Source organism: Pinus tabuliformis, chromosome 9 (genome assembly GCF_031772625.1).
Source record: "Pinus tabuliformis cultivar Carrire ecotype Pingquan chromosome 9, CPIR1, whole genome shotgun sequence".
Lineage (NCBI taxonomy): Eukaryota > Viridiplantae > Streptophyta > Pinopsida > Pinales > Pinaceae > Pinus > Pinus tabuliformis.
In genome coordinates this window covers 1,966,132,037-1,966,154,113 of record NC_142307.1, presented here as the reverse complement: position 1 = coordinate 1,966,154,113, position 22,077 = coordinate 1,966,132,037, and the positions used below count along the sequence as shown (strand labels likewise).

Genomic DNA, 22,077 nt, shown 5'->3' with positions numbered 1-22,077 from the left:
TTACTCTTGGGTTCAAGGTTGACACTTTGTATCAAGTTGGAGGAAGTCCATTAGGAGCCATGTCTTGCGACACATCTCTACAATCTGAACTATGGCACCGGAGGTTTGCCCATCTTCATTATAAGGCCCTACCTGATGTGAGACAGATGGTGACAGGTATGTCCGAGTTCAAAATAGTATATGAAGGTGTATGTTCGGGATGTGCCGAAGGAAAACTTACAAGGGGACCATTCCCCTCAAGTAATAGCAATACCACAAATATATTGCAATTGATCCACTCTGACATATCTGGTATGATGCCCGTAAACTCGTTGGAAGGATACTTATATTATCTCACCTTTACGAATGATTATTCTCGCAAGACCTGGATCTACTTCTTGAAGAAGAAGGATGAAGTGTTCACCTGGTTCTGACACTTCAAAGCCTTGATCAAAAACCAATCTGAGAAGAAAATCAAGATATTGAGGACTGATAATGGGACCGAGTACGAATCCAATGAATTCCAAGATTATTGCAGAGAAGTTGGCATTAAGAGGGAGACTACAACACCATACACTCATAAGCATAATGGTGTGGCTGAAAGGAAGAATCGCTCTATTGTAGAAGCAGTTTGTGCCATGCTTCATGATCAAGGCCTTCTAAAGTTCCTATGGGTTGAAGTTGCAAATACTGCCATGTATGTTCAAAACCGATGCTCTCATCAAGCATTGGACTCCAAGACTCCCAAAGAAATGTTTACTGGTAAGAAACCTGATGTCTCTCATTTTAGAATTTTTGGAAGTCTCGTATATTTTCATGTGCCGAAAGAGAAAAGAAGCAAATTGGGTGCATCTAGAAAGAAAGAAATCTTTGTGGGCTATAGTGAAAATTCTAAGGGATATAGAATTTATGTGGTTGGTCAAAAGGAAGTTGAGATAAGTCATGATGTCACCTTCGACAAAAATATGGCCCTCGGGAAGATCAACAACCTTCCTATCCTAAGGAATGACAAAGAAGCTAACACCAAAAATCAGGGTGCAAAAGAAGACGAAACGATCCCTCATGTTGATGAACCTATGGATCCTATTAATCCTCCTCCTCATGAGCCCTCCTCCTCCAAAAGGAGGCCCTCGTGGCTTAGGGAGACTCTTGAAGATGCCGATAGACACATTGCACCAAGGGGGACTTTCCGTGAAAGCAAGAAGTCGAACAGGTATCAAGGATATTTGACCGCCATGAGCACTATCATTCAAAATGACACTTCATCATTCGAAGAAGACATGAAGCATCAAGTATGGAAGGATGCTATGAATGAAGAATACGAGTCAAATATGAAGAATGATGTCTGGGATGTGGTCCCTAGACCCCAGGACAAATTGGTTGTCACCTCTAAGTGGCTCTACAAAATCAAGCATGGAGCTGATGGAAGTGCAGACCCTCTCATTCACAAATGTAAGAGGGAGTTGGCTTCTAAATTTGAGATGAAGGACCAGAACCGATGCACTATTTCCTAGGGTTGGAGGTCTGGCAAAAGCCAGGTGAAATTTTCCTCTCTCAAGGAAAATATGTTGTGAAGATCTTGGAAAGATTTGGGATGGCGGATTGCAAGCTTGTGACTACTCTGATGGAACTTAACTTTAAGAAGTTATGTGGTAGTGTTGTTGAACTTGAATTGGGAAATGCTTCCGAGTATCGTCAACTCATAGGAGCATTGATGTTCTTAGTGAACTCCCATCTAGACATATGTTTTGCAGGTAACACATTGAGCCAATATATGGTTGAGCCTCATCATATACATTGGATTGGTGCCACTGAGATATCTTCGGGGCACAATGACTCATGGATTGAGATACACTGTCAGAGATGTGAGGTTGCATGGTTATTCTGATGTTGATTGGGCTGGCAGTGTGGTGGATCGCAAGAGCACATCTAGATGTTTTTCTTTGGGTTCTGCTTCGATATCCTAGATGAGCAAATCGATTGCCTTGAGCACTGCCAGGCCAAATACATAGCTGCTAGTATGGCCTCCTTTGACGTTGTCTGGTTGGGGAAGCTCTTCAATGAGATGTTTGGACATGTGTTGGATACCACCGTGACCCTCTGCAACAACCAGAGTGGGATCCGATTATCAGAGAATCCTGTGTTTCATGATCGCTCCAAGCATATATATATCAGGTACCACTTTCTCTGAGATATGGTACAACGAGGAGCAATACAGCTCCATCACATTGGCACTGATGAGCAGGTCGTCGATATTCTGACAAAGCCCCTAGGGAAGGTCAAGTTCTTGGCCTTCCAAGAACAACTTGGATTTTTGGAGAGACCCTCTTATGAGGGTCCTGTATGAGATGGACATTGAGCTCTAGGAGCTCCGAAGGGCTTGGGGTACTTCTTGGAGTGATGAGAAACCATAGGGTGAGTGGCTCAGCCTTCCCCTAATGGTTTGATGTGTACAGGGTGCGTGGTTCAGCCTTCCCCTACGATACCCCTTGGCGACATGTAGGCAGGATGAGTGGTTCATCCTTCTCCTACTGAGACATCTTACCCATGCAGTCTGGGACTCATGGGAAGTACCTCTCATCTGGCCAAAGAGTAGGGAAATGAGTATAGGGACCATAGTACTATCGATGGACGCATCGTGTACTACCATACTCCCTATGCTAGGATGACCAATATTGATCTGGGATCAATTGGAACTGACTTCGGGTTAGTAAGAGTGGTATGAGACACTCTCTTTTGATTAGAACTGACTTCGGGTCAGTAAGAATAGTATGACACACTCTCCTTTGATTGGGAATGACTTCGGGTCAGTAGAGAATGATATGATACATTCTCGATCACTTCTTCTTCTTCATAGTTCAGCAAAGCAGAGCAGTGCAGAGTAGTGCATTGATGGCAGAGATAGTACAGATTGGTAGATGGATTAGCAGATGGAGTTCTCTCTAGTTGAGAGGGAGTGTTGAAATTGGCAACTAGGGCCAAACTCCACATGGGTCATCTTATTTATGACGGCTGATATTTTTCTTGGATTCCTTTCTCCGAGGGGTGTAACATTGATTTAAAGATCATCCGATTCTGACATGTACAAATGAAGTTATGAATTTATTTTGATTATGGTCAAATTGTCAAGGTTGGCCAGCAAAATTATGTACGCTCAGAAGCCCAACAGTCACATCTATTCATCCTCAACGTTGCATATAAATAGAAGATGACTTAGCCTCATTTGGACACACTCATCTTCACACTTCTCTCTCTCTCTCTCCTCATTGATTGGGTATGGATTTTTGGGCCTCTCTCTCTCCACACGTCCAAAATTTTAGGAGAGCGAAATTTCAAGAGGCTGAAATTTCAGGAGACTGAATTTCTAGACAGTTTGACCAAGCGTTGACTAGCATGTGTTGACCTCCTTTGACTGTATTTTTGTGAGGGCTATCTCTGTTTGGGCAGGCCGCATTTTCGAGCACAGAAATCGAGGCTAAACATTGATTGTTGACCACCATTGACTGCAGCGACGGATGACCGCATGATGCCGGAGCATTCAGCTCAGAAGAATCATTGTATTTTAGTAGACATAGGGGGGTCTTATGTTTTAAGGAAGTTGGTTTCCTAAGTGTTGAATTAATGTAAATACTTAGGTTTTGAGTGATTTTAATGAAAATAGGAATTAATTAAGTATTGTGAAGCATATTATAGATGTTCTCGAATGAAGGGGAACATGAGAGAATCATGATAGTTGAGAGTTCATAGGAATTGATAGCTTTGGAAATTAATTGTAGATGTTGAATAGGAATTAGTTCATGATTTATAGGATTGAGAGGATTCTTAGGTTTCAGTTGAAATTATTAAGGATCTGAACCAGAAATTGGTTATGAACTCCTTTTGTATAAATGTAAGCCTAAAAGGCATAGTCAAGGGTTAGCTAGTTAGTCAAGTCAAATTAGTAGTTAGAGGTTTGATTGTAAGCCTACGGGCAGATTATGAAACAGATACCACTGATATTGGAAATCAGGCCCGAGAGAAGAAACTGTGTAAATACATGTTTATTAATACAAACAACTTGATTCTGAGTTTATGTGTGTGTATAGAGTAATTTAATTGTAATCTATGTGTGAACTAGAAGTAAGTTCTATGTAACAGAAGTTGCATGTGCAAAATCATAGGCGAAATACAGAGAAGAGTAACAAAGAGGTGTTACGGCTTTGTACACATCGTCAGTACAGGAGGAAGCCTTTAGTGTTACACTGAAGGTGGAGGAGCATAAAGGCGTGAGTGGAGTTAAGTTAAGGAGAGAGTTGTGGCAGAACAGCGAAGGACCAGAAGCCTGAAGGACGTCGAAACCACAGAAAGACATTGAAGAAACAACGTAAACCCAAAGTCAAGAGCAGCAGGGGTATGAGAGAACATATTCCCTTGATCGTGGTTGACATCCCACAGTAAACCTAACCCATCGATCCCACAGTCAACGCTTACGTCACAGTCAACTACGGGGTTAAGTTGGTTGATAACCCGCGTGCTAGTTGAAGGGCTGTAGACCATAGGATTTGATGACCTCCGTCATCCAACAGATATCGGTTGTAAAGAGATCGAACTTTAACCTCAAGGACGGACCCGAACATTTATAGATTAAGGTTGTATAATCCTTATCGGCTCCGTAAGGCGGTTAAACGTCGTGCAAGTGGTCTGTGCGATATCATTGTGGACCGTCGGATCAAATGGGTTTTGATCTACGGCGCAGGATCACCCAACAGCTTTGTTGATCGGAAAAGACATCAACCGTCAGATTCAAGGTAAGATCGACAGTGGAGATTGAGCGATAAGGCTTGGGCCAGAGCGGACTCGAGAAGGTTATAGGCGTGATTTTGATTCATTTGAAGTCCAGTGGTGTTATCGCATATCGCATGCGAGAGGAGAGGAATGCAATGAAGTCACATGTAAATACGATGCGAGATTGCGACAGTCGTTGATCTGGTAGACGAAATCAACGGTGGAAAAGGGCAATCACATGTCACGAGTCAGGAGTTCTGAATGCACATTCTATGGAGTCCTTTGAACTCCGCGATTGCCATAAAGGACGAGCTGGCATGTAGAGCGGGGTTTGGTTAAAATGCGTGGTTAAAGAATTAACCATAGTTATTATAAAGGATGAAGGGCTGAGATATAAGGTTTCGCACTAACGAATTAACTAAGGATCAAACTAGGGGTAGTTGTTGAATCGTTCTGCATGAGATTTAGTTAAGGGCCTTAACCTTAATGTTTTGAAGGTTTGACTAGGCAGGTCATTGAAATTCCTGGGATCAATCAGATTATGCATTTTATATGCATACTGTGGGTGAAGCAGGATTTCCCTGTGTCACCGCAAGTGGGCTGTTTGGCTAGACTTTGACTGGATTGAATTTGACTATTTTGAGAGTTGTTTTATCTTGTTGTTTGGATGCCGAAGTTGACTGAAGTTGACCAATTCGCTGAGGGTCAAATCTATCCTGTTGACTAGCATTGACTTTTTTGGTTAGGGCTCTTTTGTTGCTGTTATAAATTATCAGATTTGTAAATTGTACTATCTCTCTCTGTTGAACTATTGAAGACTAAAAGAAGATTTGTTCAAAGGTTTCCCCAAATTTGGTGTTTGTCCCTGGTTGGTGCCACATCTTGTGTCCTCTTGTCTTGGCTTGTTTTCTATTGTTTATGTTTATGTTCTATCTACATTTTACTATCATGTTGATGTGATTGCTAATCTGAATATTGATACTAGGCTAATAAAGAAATTGAAGTAAAATTGCTCTAAAGCATAGAACATACCATTGTTGCCTAAAATTAACATAGATTTACCTGCTCCTAAAGCCCTTATAAAGCAAGTAAACTTCATGATTTTTATAGTGTTTTGATAGAATTGCCCTCTTTCAACATAGGCCTCAAGGTGTACGACAATTTATTTTTTCTAATGAAGTCCACAACAAACATGATTCTCATGGTCCAAAGTGATTGTGATATGCTTGAAATATGAATTTAAGTTGTAATGCTCACTTATCATATGGATACATAGAACAAATCTTCTCGTATATGGGTGTATACAAAGAGATATGATTTAGATATTGTGTCTAAAGCTTTACATTGTCATTTAAAACACTTTGAAACTCTAAAGAAAAGAAGTATGGGTTGGTGTTTCTGATTTTTGTTTTTATTTGTAATATAGATAAGCCCATAAGAAAGTTACATTTAAAAATACCAAGCGTGATTATTATTATTTCTATTGAAATTACAACTTATTTATTTCGTGGTTTGTTAACCTTTTAACATTTTTATATATTGAAAGGGCAATATTTTCTTTAACATATCTTTTATTTTGAAATGTAGTAAAACTATTACAACTTTTCATCATGGAAGGGTTGGATGAAAATTATACCCTTTAACCAGAAATGAACTTTCAAATTCGATCACTGGTCTCCACCATCATCTCTATTGCTGGTGGTGAATTCTTGGTATTGTCTTTTTTCTTTTCTTGGTAAGTAAATTGGGAAGATGCTCCCTGTGAATTAATATGGGAAGGTGCACTTTCAAACTCAGATTAGCTTTCCGCTAAGCAACCACATGAGAAAGCATCTATGGCAACAGAAATCAACCAGGGCTTACACCTGGTCTCGTCCAGTCAACCTTGGAGCATTCCCAGCAGGGTTTGAATTTGGATCATCATCAAGATAAAAGTGATCCACCTTGACACTAAACCATGGCCGATTAGACTTCGTTTTCTTCACCGATCATCTCATGGTCTCACAATCTTCATCCTTTTGAAATTCTGATTCTCCTTTATAGATATATCCATCATGATAGATGTTTCCATGCTGTTTGGTTATCTCATTGCAATAACTATATTTTTTGTAAAATCACAAGATAAACAATTATTTGATGGGAGCAAAAGCACAATCCTGAACAGAAATCTTCAAAGATAAAGCCAAACACCGATACAAGAATTGTCTTTAAAACCTGAAAGGAACTGTTGCTTCGTGCCATAAGACTAAGCATAAAGAAGAGATCCATATTTTTCAAACACAACTCGAGACCAGACCATATAAAAAATAAGATTGAATACGTTAACCAGCAATGCTTACCAGACTCTGACAGGGTTGGCCTATATTGTAAACATAAATCTAGATTGGGTGGAAGTGAACCCTTTGTTGAAGAGTGTAACTTGGTTTGGTCTTCATAATGTCTATTGTAATCGTGATTTTATGTATTTGATGAAAAGAGAAAAAGAAATTTATTATTCTTGATGCATGGGTTTCATGCTCAAGGTAAATTAATTTGTAGGTCAAGTACCCATTGAGTGCTTCTAGGTTTGTCATATAATTATGAAGTCAAAAGAGTCATTGTCATACATGTAAGACCCCTTTGGGCATGTTGTATCTTGTAAAGAAATTTTCTGTAAAGTCAAAAGTGTCATAAAGACCCTCCAAGACCTTGTCAAACTAGTCGGCCTACATGAAAGATCAAGTCGGCCTCATGGAAGCAATTCGTACCCTAGAAAGCCTATACATAAGAAGGAACTCAACCTCATTTGGGCACACAAGAAGCAAGTTCTATCTCCTCAAGAAAGAAGTTGGAAAATGATGAAAATCAAGGATAAGAAGAAGAAAAGCAAGATCGAAGTTTTTGGGCCTCTCTCTCTGTTGTGTTAGGGTTTCTAAAGTTGTTGGGGAAGTCGAGTTGCTGGAAAGTTGCTGGGCAAGTCGAAGTTGCTGGAAAATTGTTGGGCAAGTCGAAGTACTGGAAAATTGCTGGGCAAGTCGAAGTTGTTGGGCAAGTCAAAGTTGCTGGCAAGTTGTTGGGAATCGAAGTTGCTGGAAGTTGCAGGGTCTAAGTAGCTGGAAATTGCCGAAGTAGCTGGAAATTGCCGAAGTTGCTGGAAGCTGCTAGGTCAAAAGTCGCTGAAAGAAAAGGTCATTAAGAAGAAGTTTGACTTGGTCTTGGAGAGGTCTTTGACAAGGGTCTTAGGCCCTGGAATTCATCATTTGAAGTCCTATAATAAAAGAAGAGTTCTTGTGGGTTCTCCTCTCAAGAGGAGAGGTTTTGGCCCTGCTGACAGCCTACATTTTGTGTCTCCTTGTCGCATTGATCTTCATTGTTTGGTAGCTATTTGATGATAGAGAACACTAATAATAATTAAGTGAAAGAAGAAGCTAATCAAGTTTAAGTAAAAATAAGAGAAATCACCTAATCTAGCTACCCCTAGATTTCTCAACACCCTTGACCCAAACCAAGGTCAGAGATTTAGTCATCTTCTAATCCTATTTAAACATTTCATGATCACAACAGGCTTAAGAACCCAAAAGAACTGATGGATATTTTTCAGGGATGACGACAGAAATAAGTATGTGCAGCTATTTCAGTTGACAACAATAAATTCTAGCACAATAAACATGCTGTGTCTAGATTCCAATTAAATGATCTTGAATTGAATATCATGACAAAAAATTATCTGAGACAAACAGGCTGTACATCAAATCTCTGCTTTAGGCAATCTTCATACAGCAATCAACCTGCATGCATGCAAGGGAAAGTACTAAAGCAGGATTACCTTTAAACTCGTAGTTCAAGTTCATGTGAGCATGTTCCAGAATCCAAACTTCCTAGAGCATATTTCATCATCCAGACAATAAACTGACATAGTCAGGTGTACTAGCTCTGCTTGCCAGAAGTCAGCATATGTCATTGATTCTTCATACCACATTCACTCTCATGGGCTTTCCTTCCAGCACCTTGACCAAATTAAGAAGACAAAGCATCATATTTAGTAAATTAAAATCAATAGTTCACCTGAATAATAATACTGAAAGATCAACAGTCAAATTACAGCTTTCCAAAATCTATCTCATCATCCAAATTCCAGAATAATTACGAAGCAACAAAGCAGCAAACGACAAGCCAATAGATTTACCATAAAATGTTTTCCTAGTGACAATTAAATGTGTTAAATTTCAGAACTGTAATGTTTCAGGACAAGAAACTTCTAGGAAGATTCATGCCATACTTTCCTTATTTGATATTTTCTTGTTAAGCCTTTTGCCAAGAAATTGGATCAAGGCGACCCTCCTGCCCCCTCCCCTTCAACTCATGCTGTGTTTTCCTTAAATTGATAGTTTCCCGTTAAGCCTTTTACTAAGATATTGGATCATCCACCCATTTGCTTCCAACCCCAACCCTCCCCCCAACCCCACCCAGGTCAATCCTAGATCCGGAGAATTTATGGTGCAGATCAGTATGGGATTCTAGATATGCTTGGGACCATGTCCCATAAAATAAAAAAACTAACTAGCTGAGTGAGAAGTAACTTTTAATATTACATTATTTCATCAATTTTGGATAGTCATTTCTTGAACTGAGCATGATAACTATATCTCTTGTTTTGCATATATATTTTTTCTGTCTTTATGTATGCCATATACAGTCATGACTCATATCCTATATGAAATTTTTCCTACAAAAGGGTGTATGTGATTTTTATAAAAACGTTTTATTCTGCAGTCTACAATTTCCGAATTTCTATGTAAATTATCATTTTAAAGTACAAACCTATCATATGCATCTAAAAGTAGTACAAATTTTCAACATAAACCTATTAAGTTTAAGACGGTGCAATTTCCAGCATCAAACTAACAGGATTTTGCATCCACTCATAAGAAACACTTTAACTTTTCAGGAAACTTGTGTAACTATGAACGGTGACTAAGTTGAAACTTGAATATTCATCTCTTGCATATTTATGGTAAAGTGTGATCAGTATTTTGAATATAATCATTGTTACAGGGCTATACTCTGCAAACTGCTAAGTTGCATCATACGCTTTTCTGCTTCAAAGTATTTGCTATTAATATAACATATTCTGATTCAAATAAAAAATATTTCCTATGCATGAAATAACACTTCAGATTCCTCTCTTTTCATTTGATTCTGCAAATTCAGAAGGGTGTGTAATTACCACATTATTGAATGCAGAAATAGCTGCTTCGACATCTGCCTCTGACGAGAAAGAAACAAATCCATAGCCACCAGACTTTCCTGTTTCAGGTATTCGTGTGACTTTAGCATCCAAAACGTTTCCCTTCTCAGCAAATTTCTTTTTCAGTGTCTCAGTGGTTACTGTCTTTGCGAGATTACCCACATATACTTTATATGGGCTGTCAATAAATTCGGCTTCTTCTGTCAGACGATTTAAACCAGATACATCCAAAGGTTTTTCTGTAATGTTAACCTTAATCACACGACCACCTATTTCCTGGATTTTCAAAATACATTTGGATTCAAGTCAACAAAACAATACAAAATTAGCAAGAACAACCTGAAATATCAGTTTTCTCACCAAAAGGCCTTAATTGACTTACAGTGCCATTCATCTTTTCAATGGCCGTTTGAGCATCCTCAACAGTGCTCATTGTAACAAAAGCAAAACGTCGACTTCTCTTAGTATACTTGTCATACATAACCTGTACAAAGAGGTAATTTGACAGAATTCTCAAATGAGGCCTAGAGTGTGACATTTCAACACTACTATAATTAAAGCAACATATTTCCTTAGATTTATAGGAATTACAAGATATAGCATTATCGCCTGGTTGTGGTCAGGACCTAGTATCAAACAATGGACCAGTCGCAGCTTGTAAAACTTGGCTACCATTGTAATTGTACTGTAAGCACTTAGGATTATCTTCGTTCAAAACAAGGATAAATTAAAGATAAATATTATTACAACCACGGCCGCCTTTGCAAACCCTCATTACCCTGAAAATATCAGCTAATATATAAGACTCTATAAGTTTGTTACGTTTCCATGTCTTGTGGGAAAGCACATAAGAGGGAGGAAAGAACAAGACAAATTGCAAATATTAACCACTAAATATTCAGTCATACAAGATATTTAACAAGCAATACCGGATAGGAACTCATTTATTGTAATATCTGTAGACTGTAACTATAACACAACTAGAATTACAGTTGTTTGGAAGACCTGCAACTTGATGTATGTTTAGGAATCAAATATGAGATGCAGGAAATTTCTTTTCCTGGTCTGATAAAATCTTTGTTATGGTTAATCTGTTCTAACTTCTCATAGATTCAGGCCCAAGTTGATCATTGCTTGCTGAATATTGAAACATTTATGGCTACTGTTTGGTTCAGTGTTAATAACATTGCCAAAAAATCATAATTGTTTCCTCAAGCTTAACATCACAACCTTCCAGGAAAAAATCTCGCTGTGGCCCAAAAAATCAGCTGCCAGCAGAACCTGTGAGGCTTAAAGCAATTTTTGGTTTTTATTTCTTCATTTGTGTTTCTTGGCCGTTGGAGAAGGAAGGAGAAGGGCTTGTGATTATCATCACTCTGTAGAGATAGCTAAACAGCTATCATCATCACCATCAAGGATTTTTTAGTGGATCAAGGGTTCAAACTTCAATTTCATTTGCTAATTGGTGATGAATCTTCCATTCATAGGTATGCATTTATTTTATTTTTTTTGTAAGCTTCGGTAGGACCCTCTCATTTTCGAATTTTTACAACCTCCGCAGGATTCGAACTTGACTGGGCGGTGTGAAAGCCATCCGCCCCAGCCATTACATCATGCACGTCATGTGCCATTCATAGGTATGCATTTAAATCCTACCAAGTTAATGCTATTTTTTTCATGGATTTATGCAGGTTTGCTTGCCTCTCTGCTTGCCTAAATTTTGCTTCTTTTCTTGTCATTTTGCCATGATTTTCATGCCCATAAAACAATCTAAGTGTTTTTTTTTTTTTATGGGACAACAAACATGATTTTAATTTTTTATCCACTCTCATATTGTCATTTTTCATTACTAATAATCTAGTCCAGAGGTCAGATTTTTTAGACCAATAGGCTGTTATTTTTTTCTACTGAGGGTTTAATGCTATTTTCTTATGTTTTTGGTACCTTAGGTTTGAATTTTGAAGTTGTCCATTTCCACACCAAATATACTGAAGCCTTTGGACCCATTTTGGCAGTATGGGGAACCTGAATATGGGTCAAACCAACAATGATTGAATTGCAAATTGTGTAGGCAGCATATGATTGGAGGGTTTAGCTGGTTCATTAGACATGATGTTGGGATGTGTTCTGAAGTTGGCTCAGAGGTTACGAGAGCTATGCATGATTCAATTCATGCAAAAGATAGAAAAAAAAGAAGAGGCAGCCACAAACAAGGCTGAACATGTAGTTAGAAGTTCAAGGCTATCCACCATTGAGGGTAGCGAGAGGAGCTCCAGAGATTCACCTACCACAAGGCTCTCATCTTTTTTGTTCCACAAACTGGAGTTGGAACACAACCTTCCATCATGTCAGTGTTAAAAAAGGAGAAGGGAGAACTAGATAGGGTTAGGGAGAAGTGTCTTTTCTGGAGCGAATTACTCTCAACATCACCAAAAACAATCTATTTTGGAAGTTGATGTGTGATGCCATTGCTGTTGTTGGCCCATGGTATAAAAGCACTACCTATGATGAGTTGTGGGGACCAAGTCTTCAAGTAGAAAAGAAGGACATCAGCTCTAAATTTGTGGAGTTGAAGCAATCATGGGAGGTTTCTATATGTACAATGGTGTCTGATGGTTGGACAGATAGAAAGGGTGGGACGCTTCTAAATTTTTTGGTACATTGTCCTAAGATACCATGTTTGTCGAATCACTAAATGCATGGGCACATGCAAAAGATGTAGCATTGATATGTGAGTTGATGGATGGGTACCTGTAGGAGATCAATTTGCATAATGCGGTGCAAATCATAACTGATAATGCAACTAATTATATGGCTGCTGGTAGGATGCTTATGGAGAGGCCTAGGTCATTGTTCTCAACACTGTGCACTACACATTGTATTGATATGATGTTCAAGGACATGGGGAAAGCTTCCTTCATCAAGGAGGTGATTGATCAGGCTAGGAGCTGTAGAAAATTATGCAAGTTCTGTAGCCCACCCAGTTTCAAGTTTTTACATAGTTTAATGCCCAAAACCCATCATAAACATATGACTGATATAACATGTAACTTTTGCATTTAACTTGAAACAAAAGCTATTCTTCTTCGTTTCACAGCTGATATAAGAGAAAATATGCAAGCACACACACAAGAATTTACACACTTGTCTTTGGCCTAATGACTCTGGAAAAACCGACAAGGGAAAACCAATCTTCAAAGAGGATTTTATTTGCTTCTTTAGAAATTTCTTACAACAATAAATTCCAACTTATCTCTTCCCTTGAAGAAGTGCCTCATAGGTCCTCATTCAACTGAGTTTTGAACTGATATTTTTAACTCACAGTCTGCTCTCCTCCAACTGAAATTTCAGCCTCTTATCTGCTTCTTCAACGCTGGAAATGGACCACTGGACAGTCAATGTTCTGCTCTGAAACTTGTGTTTGCACAACAGGAAATGCTCACACCTGTAGCAGGCTTCTCTTCCCTGAACAACACACTGAACCACACTCAAAACTGGCCCGAGAAACTCGCTGAAATACACTCAGGACTGGACCAAAAATTGCACTGAACAGGCCCAAGAAACTTGGACTTTGTGTAGCTGTCTGAAGGAGAGTTATCAGATGCCTGTACGCTGGTTTTTCAGACCTGAAGATAACTCGACCTGTGTCAGATGTTTACAGTCGCTGCCCCCAAGAGATTCGAGCCCTCCTCAAGACTTAAACTCAGCCCTCAGGTGAGATTCAAACTTCTGGTGGTGGTCCTCTTCTGTAATGTACCTCACACACACTCAAATTTTTTTTGAAGTAATAAACAGTAATTTTTGTTTTGCTAAATGAAATCTTCTTTTCTTAATAACTCCTCTTTGTTATTGATGGAGCAGAGCATTCCAGATCTCTCATAATATTATTGTTTTATTTCCGTTTGAGCTATATAGAACATGCATTACCCCTTATTTTTCATGTTCCATATAGGTGACTCTTCTTCAATCTAACATTTAACCTTTATCCTCTTTCAAAAGGACTTGTATGTATTTTCCACTATTTACATAGGATTGAAACAATCCACTATATAGTTTGTGACTCATTACACTAGCCTATTACTAAACCAATGTATATACCCTAATGTCTTGACTCTTTTCAATAAAATATGGTTCTTGTTCCATTTCATAATCGATATTTGCATATAAATCTCTTTCCCGCCATTATTACCATTGCTATTAAATATTAACGGGACTATAGTGATGAACTTATATTATAACAAAATCTCATTTACAATAATGTGGATCATATTACGCCCATTACATTAGTTGCATCGGATAAGCAATGCTTTACCATATAAATGGTTCGCCCCGTTCTCTTGTTTTGAATGTGGTATTAAATTTGAGGTTTGGCTCATCATTTGAGGTAAAGTCTATGAGATTAATTGTGAACCCTCCAGATTATTCTACAGTTATATGTGGCGCTTGCCGGTGTATCCATGTGTAGTACGTTTGACCCACCAACTCAACGTTTGAGATTGAATCTCGCGTAATCAATGGTGCAAAACAACTTAGGGTTTTTCGAAATCTAAATGACTATGTTTGCGTTTACCAAACTCCATTCATTTCCCTTGTTTCTTTTGTCGCTTATGCTGATCTGCAACTAGTGCTTCCAGGGTTAGTTTTCTTTGGTGTCCTGACACAAATCACTTATATTGCTTGTATGAGAGTCTAAATTTAACATCATGGTGCTTTGTCCCTTGACGATCGAGTGGAGGAACTCTTTCCAGCTTCTCAGCGACTTCAACAAAGGTAAATGGGGTTGAAACCCCCTTTTTTGTTTCACCTGACACTTACATTACATTATTTACAATTTATATGTTATGCCGCTTGGGCATCTTTGACATTTTCTCCATTTGTTCTCGCAGGGTAGCAAAGACTTCTCTCTACTTCGAAGGTTCTGTTCAATGTTACTCCTCAAAAACCCTAGCAGTAGGTTTATGTTTTGGATAATGTTCTACTCTAATTCGAGCGGAAGTTGGCTACAAGAGTTACAATACTCTTTAATCCCCATGCACCAACAATCTGCAGGTAAACTTCCACTCATTAGCTAGTTTTATCGTTGATACAGCTCAGTCTTGATGTTTCGAGGTAATGGTGGTATAAAGCCATTTCAAAGTTCACTGTTTTAAACGGGGTTTCGTAACCCTCAGTGGTATATCTTCTTTGTTACTTATTTGAGTTATTTTGAACCCATTTGGGACTTTTATCGGTTTATGTTATGTGAAGAAAGCCCTATTGACTTCATGGTCCTTGGATTTAACTACGACCCAAAATTTTCAGTTTTTTAAATATGAATTTCTTTTGGTCTTTGCAATTCTCAACCGAGTAATGTTATGTGAAAGTAGTCTTGGTGGCGTGTTTTGTAGCTTTATTTTTTCAGTCACTTTACTAGGGTTTATACCCTTTAATCTCGTTTGTCGTTCTTTTGATACAAATTCTTGTGTGGACATAGATGGTTGTAAGAAGCCACCTTTCCGTCTAATTTAGCTTAGTTACATTATTTTTTAAAGACTTACGACAGGGTTTCAGTACTCTCCGACCATTATTTCTTGGATTTCTTTCATACCCTAACTGGGTTTTTGTCTGGCGTTTAACTTATAAAATGGCATTGTTGTAACTTGCTACAAGTTGGGGTTCTCCTTTTAAACCCTAAGTGTCAAGTATTAATGGCAGCTCTTTTCGGCATATCACATATTTCTAAGTAATATCACATGTATATAGATTCGTTATAATGTTCATATCTAAGTATAAACAGTTGAGATTATTCCTATGTAGTACACTTGCATACATATTCTAAATGTTGAGATTTGGGGTATCATTTTGTTTTTATGATCCCAACATTGATATCGTGAGACACGCATATTTAATTTTTATTATTTTTTTTATGGTTTTACTTGTTTATTGCTCATAGAAAAGATCAGGGATTTACCTTGTTAAACTTCTGTGTAGTTTAAAGGATTATAATGTGGACCGTAATCTATCTAAGTTAAATTTTATTTTAAAACCCTCTTTCTGTTTACTTTGTTTAATGCTGGCATTTCCTTCATGACCACTAAAACATTTGATATGAGTATTTTTCAGGTACTGTAGTCTCACAGGATCAAAGAAATTTTTCCTTTGTTGTTCTCTATGTTCAACCCGATTTTGAATCAACCGGTTCGTTTTACACCAGGTCGGAGATTTCCACCTTTTTGGCTCACTGTTCTTCCTGGCATGGTTGTTGTGCTCAAAACAACTTTTCCAAACTTAATTGACTCTGCTGCTACCTCATGATTGTTATGATGTTATATTTTATTTTTGTTCTCCAGATTTAACTTCCTTAAATATGGAAGAGACATTTTAAGGCTTTGAGCCTCTGTTGTAATTCTAATTTCCTGTGAAAACACAGTTTTCCATATACTATATATTTTGTTGTATAATTACTTACTAATTCAATTATAAAATTTCTAAGGGTTTACTTTAACCCTCGGCAAGTTGTTTCCATATAAATTCTCTTTGACTGTAACATACTTGTAGTGATTTTCGAGAATATATATATATATGAACTACAAACTCTGTAACAGTAAAATGAATATTATTTGGTTTCCTCATTGTTATTTCTTTCAGGGATTTTTTTCCTGTCTTCACTGATTCCAGACTAATACAGTCATGAAGAATAACTCTTCTTACAAATTGTACGATCTGCTCTATTATTTATATTTTGAAATATATATAAGACTATTACTTTTTATACAACAAATAACTATATATTATATATATGGAAAAACTTTATCACTGCTCTTTGGATTTTCAGGTATTCTTTGCATGCATATGCTTATGTTTGTTAACAAAACATATAGTTTATATTGTAAAGATGTTCTATTCTAGTTCAGAGATTTATTTCCTCTTCATATGCATTTATATTTATATATCTCCACAACCTCATTTAGGAATGAGCTCATGCATTCTAAACTATTATGCATCATAGATAATCTTTGTTCTTCCAATAATTAGAATATAAAAATGGAAACATAATTAGCACTCTACATTTTTTTTCTTTTCTGTACAAAATTTAGAGTTTAAAACAAATACAACTAGCACATTTTCCTTTCATACTTCCAAAAACTAGAATTAAACATATGACTGATTTTCTTCTTTCTTTTTCCACTAGATAAAAACCTGAGGAACAAAACAGAATTCAAATCTTTCTTTTTCCACTAGATAAAAACCTGAGGAACAAAACAGAATTCAAATCTTTCTTTTTTTCAAAAATAAATGTTGAAGGTAGAGATACCAACTTGAAGTATTTATCTGGAAAATTAGTAGTCAAGTACTTGGCTTCTCCCAACCTTGACACTGCAAAACAACTAGTGTCCCCTCGAGCATAATAGGCCTGCAATTTATTTCTCTCTCTATTTCTTGCTTCTCCAGTCCCTTCTACTCTCAGAATGAGACAAAAGCAAGTAAAACATAAGATTTTATCTATCTCCATCTACCACTTTTTTGGTGGTTCATAACTGTCTCTGACTCACCAACAGGTGGCAGGTAGTTATCAGCTCATTTATGAGCTTTTGTTTCCCACTCCTGAAGGCAACTCTCTATTTTCTAAGGAAACAGTTAATTCCTCAATTAAATCTAATCATCCAGATTAGATGCCTAGGACTTATTGATGGGTAATAAATTAATAATTATTCCACAATAATTTGCAGCCTCCTCTCTTTTAGCCATTATCCGAGTATATCGCAGTTGGTCTCAGACTCTCGGGCTCTCAGCCTCTAACCAAATAATCCATGTAGCATCTTGCGAAGCCACGGTGCCAGGCAACCTGCTTGACTAGCTACCATACACTCTACCTCTACACTACTCAATGCCATTGACCTCTATTTCTTGCTAAACCATGACACAACTGCTGATCCCAATGAGAAACAACACCCGAAAGTACTATTCTTGTCACTAGCACTGCCAGTGCAACCAATTAATTTGACTCCATCTCCCCTGACATAGTCTAGAAAATAGTCCATTGTGCCTTGTCGGTACCTCAATACATGTTTCACAGCCACCCAGTGCACTCTCCTGGGTTCCATCATAAACTGACTCAATTGATTGACTATGAAACAAATATTTGGCCTAGTGTCGACCAAATACATCAAAGAACCAATCAATTGACAATACAATGTGGGGTTCACCAACTCGGAATCTGAAGCATGCAACTTCTTCCAGTTGGTGATCATAGGAGTAGCCATAGGCCTACAACCCTCCATACAGAATCTCCTCAAGATATCACCTGCATACCTACCCTGGCCAATGAAGATATGTCCATCCTCCTGCCAAACCTCCAACCCCAAAAAGTAATGCATCAGTCCCATATCAGTCATATCAAACTCTAAAGCAAGATCTCTCTTGTAGTGTTGGATGAGTCTGTCCTCTCTTGTAATAAACAAATCATCCACATACAGAACCAGAATGAGTGGATCATCACCAACCATAATGAAATAGAGGTTTGGATCTGCATCACTCTTCTGGAAACCCATCTGCTGCAAGTAGGCATCTATCCTCTCGTACCATGCCCTCAGTGCCTGCTTCAGTCCATATAAGGCTTTCTTAAGCCTACACACATGAGACTCCCTCCCATGCACCTCAAAGCCCTGTGGTTGTTCAATGTACACCTCCTATTGTATAACACCATTGCGAAAGGCAGTCTTCACATCCATCTGGTGAATCCTCCAACCCATCTCCTGCTATAGATATGACTGCTCTAATGGAAGTATAACGAGCAACAAGTGTGAAGGTCTCCTCATAGTCGATTCCCTCTACTTGTGAGAACCCCGTGCCACAAAATGAGCCTTGAACTTCTCCACACTGCCATCTGCAGCATATTTGATCTTGTAGAGCCACTTGGAAGTCACCATTGACTTCCCCTCAGGTCTCGGCACTACCTCCCAGACATCATTCTTCATGATGGAGGCATACTCCTCCACCATGGCATCCCTCCAGATCTGCTGACTAGCGACCTCCTCATAACTAGCTGGCTCTGTCTCCACAACATTTGCCACAAAGCCACCCAACCTCTCTGGTGGTCTGCTCTCCCTCATTGACCACTTGGGTTTCCCCACTACCTCCTGGGCTTCCTTCAGGGTGTCACGAAGCCATCTTGGCTTCCTCTTCCCTGTAGTAGCCTCCTCTGCTAGTATGGAAAAATCCTCAACTGGAGCCTCTCCTCCTGATGAAGAAGGCTCTACTATGGTCAAAAGTGATCCTGGACTCTGAGATCCTGCACCAAGTGATCCTGCACTCTATGAACCTGTCACCCCTAAAGAGGGTGATCCTCTTGATCCTGGTGTACCACCTAAAGATCCTGAAACCTGTGGTGTGGCCCCCTGCTAAGGAGCCTACTACTCTACATAATAAACCTCCCAAGACCTCCTCAAGGCCCTCTCCTCCTCAAATCTAACATCCCGCCTCTGGACAACTTTCCTCTGTGCAGGAATATATATGTGGTAGGCCTTGCTGATCTCACTATAACGCACTAGAATACCCTTCTTCGCAATGGGTTCCAACTTTTCCCTCTTCTCCTCAGGGACACGTGAGTATGTAAGGCATCCAAAGATCATGATGTGTCCAACCTCCTACTTCTTGTCAGTAAACACCTCCTCAGGAGTCTTGCTCCCCAAGACTCTATGTGGCCTCATGTTCTATAAATACACGGTAATGTTACATGCCCCAGCCCACAAAAAGAAAGGTAATCTTTGATCATGCAACATGGCTCTAACTACACCCACTATGGCCTTGTTTTTCCTCTCCGCCACCCCATTATGTTGGGGGTTATAAGGCACTTTGTGCTCCCGCTTGATGTCCGCACTCCTACAAAACTCCTTCATCTCTGTGGAGGTATACTCACCCCCATTATCTGACCTCAACACCTTGATCTTCCTCCCTGTTTGGTTCTCCACAAGAGCCTTGAACTCTTGGAACCTCTTGAAGACCTCATCCTTGGTCTTCAGAAAGACAATCCAGGTCTTCCTAGAGTGGTCATCAATGAAAGTCACATAGTACTAACATCCACTCAGTGATACATGAGACATTGGACCACAAACTGTTGAGATATCTAGGGCAGCGAGATTAGGGTGATTTCTCTTTACTTTGATCACTGCTTGTGATGTTCTTTTACTTAACTTGATGTACTTGTAATTAGCTTCTTCTTCACTTGATTATTATTGTGTTCTAACTTCTTATCATCAAACAACAACCGAAATATGCAGATCAATAGAACAAGAGGACACAAGATATAGGTTGCTAGTCAGGGCCAAAACCTCTCCTAGAGAGGAAAACCCACAAGAATCCTTCTCTTCTTATAGAATCTTCGAATGATGAATTCCAAGACCTATTAGACCCAAGCCAAAGACCCCTCCAAGACCAAGTCAACTTCTCCTTTGATGAGATTATCCTTCACAAAGTCAACCCAAATCAAGTGAACCCAAATTTTCAGATCTCAGCCTTCTCTTCAAATTTTCGACGTCTGCTTCAAGACTTACTTTTTCGGCCCTCCTGCAATCTCTGCAATTTCGCACATGTGAGTGGTTTAGGGCAGAATAGTGGTCATTTTCTCCTTCGCTTGGCTTGATCTTCTTTCCTTGGCAACTCAGCTTGCAAACTTCATCCTTTAGCTTCAAACTTTGGTCTTTTTAGTGCATTGCATTTTGTGGTATGGTTGTTGTTGTACCTTGGAAGACAACCTTTGGCTGAGGAGAGATCAAAGCCCAAGAAATTTATTTAAAACTGTGATTAAATAAGTTGGTTGTCCCATTGTTTTAAAACCCCATAAATTATAATTATAAAGACAGTGTCTCTTAATCTTCTATGGGAAAAACAATTATTCAAAGTGGCCTTCTGATGATGAATACAATTTTAATGAAAGAGCAGTGAGAAAGGATAGTGGAAAGTCTTCAACACAGGCTGCTTAATGCAGAATCTTTGTTTTCAACTTTAGAGGAAACATGAAATTAGCATGGAATGACATATAGAAAAGAGGAGCGCATAATTAAGGTACTTTTAACTTTAACTCATAGGAATCTGAGTTTGCAAAACTATAAAATTAAAGGCCAACAGCTTCATTACTCTTTTCTATGAAGAAAAACATAAAATGAAAATAACAGGAAACACATTTTGTACTCAACAAGTGTCTGGAATCACTTTGAACTCTTTATTCAAATCCACATGAAGATTGAGAATACAAGTATTTTTTGCTTCTGAGGTCCAAAACTCGGAACCCTCACTTCTCTTTTTGAATTCATTTTATACAAAATTTCAAAAAGACAGTTAAGGAACTATCAACTGCCAAAACTGCTAACTTCCTAAACTACTTTGGAATTAATAGTTCTTTTGAACATTACATTTTGAAAAGAGAAAAACTAAATACATCATTTCAAAAATATCTAAAAAGAAAATTGTTGCATGACAGGTGGCATTGCTTCATTTGGTAATCTGAGACTCTGGTGCAGATGAAGGTCCAACTTTTGCACTTGCTGTTGTCGGTGACATCCATTCCCTGCATTTTTTCCAGATGGTTGTATCTGAACTAGGACTCTTGACAAACCTAGTGTGTGCCATTCTGAAGTTGGTGATTCTGTTGTATGTTGGTTTGTCCACAAAAAGAGTTCTCATTAACCATAAAAGCTGGAAATCCTTGTGCAAGTAATTGACAATTGTTGCTCCCTTCAACACTGTTGTTCTTTCATGAGTTGAACTGATTTTGCTTTTAGCCTCCACCAACAAAGTTTCATAAGTCTCCCAGGGTAATAGATTTCCTTGTTGGTCCCAACATGAAGGCAACCTTTTATCAAAATCGGTATTGAATTTCATTACAGCTTGTTTTACCTCTGTTAATTTTGCCTCTATTGTCTTCCTGTACAGGTTCTTCACAATCATTTTATTAATCTCTAAAACATACTCAATCATGTCTTCAACTCCTAATTCCCTTAACTGCTGTGAAGATCTTGAGTTAAGGAAATCAATCATTTTCTTTGCAAACTGAGCTCGTTGTTGTAATTTTTGCTTATTAGCAGTGATGAAGTTTTCCAGGTCTTTGATAATGATCTTCTCCTCTTCTA

The 22,077-nt window shown here is 38.5% G+C and overlaps 1 protein-coding gene and 1 long non-coding RNA gene across 2 annotated transcripts in view; one reads left to right on the top strand and one right to left on the bottom strand.

The window, feature by feature from the left end:
- Window positions 1-8,400: 8,400 nt before the first annotated feature.
- LOC149156861 (small ribosomal subunit protein cS22-like) overlaps window positions 8,401-22,077 on the bottom strand; it is a 47,478-nt gene continuing 33,801 nt past the window's right edge. The window contains exons 2-4 of the mRNA XM_089438703.1: window positions 10,353-10,454; window positions 9,950-10,246; window positions 8,401-8,729 (exon numbers count right to left, since the gene is read on the bottom strand). Of these exons, the coding sequence (XP_089294829.1) occupies window positions 8,691-8,729; window positions 9,950-10,246; window positions 10,353-10,454 (438 nt within the window). The 3' untranslated portion in view covers window positions 8,401-8,690. The remainder of the gene's footprint in view (window positions 8,730-9,949; window positions 10,247-10,352; window positions 10,455-22,077) is intronic.
- Window positions 10,468-20,891, top strand: LOC149156862 (uncharacterized). The gene is made up of 3 exons (XR_016262376.1): window positions 10,468-14,740; window positions 14,857-15,019; window positions 16,073-20,891. It is a non-coding gene; the product is annotated as an uncharacterized LOC149156862 (long non-coding RNA).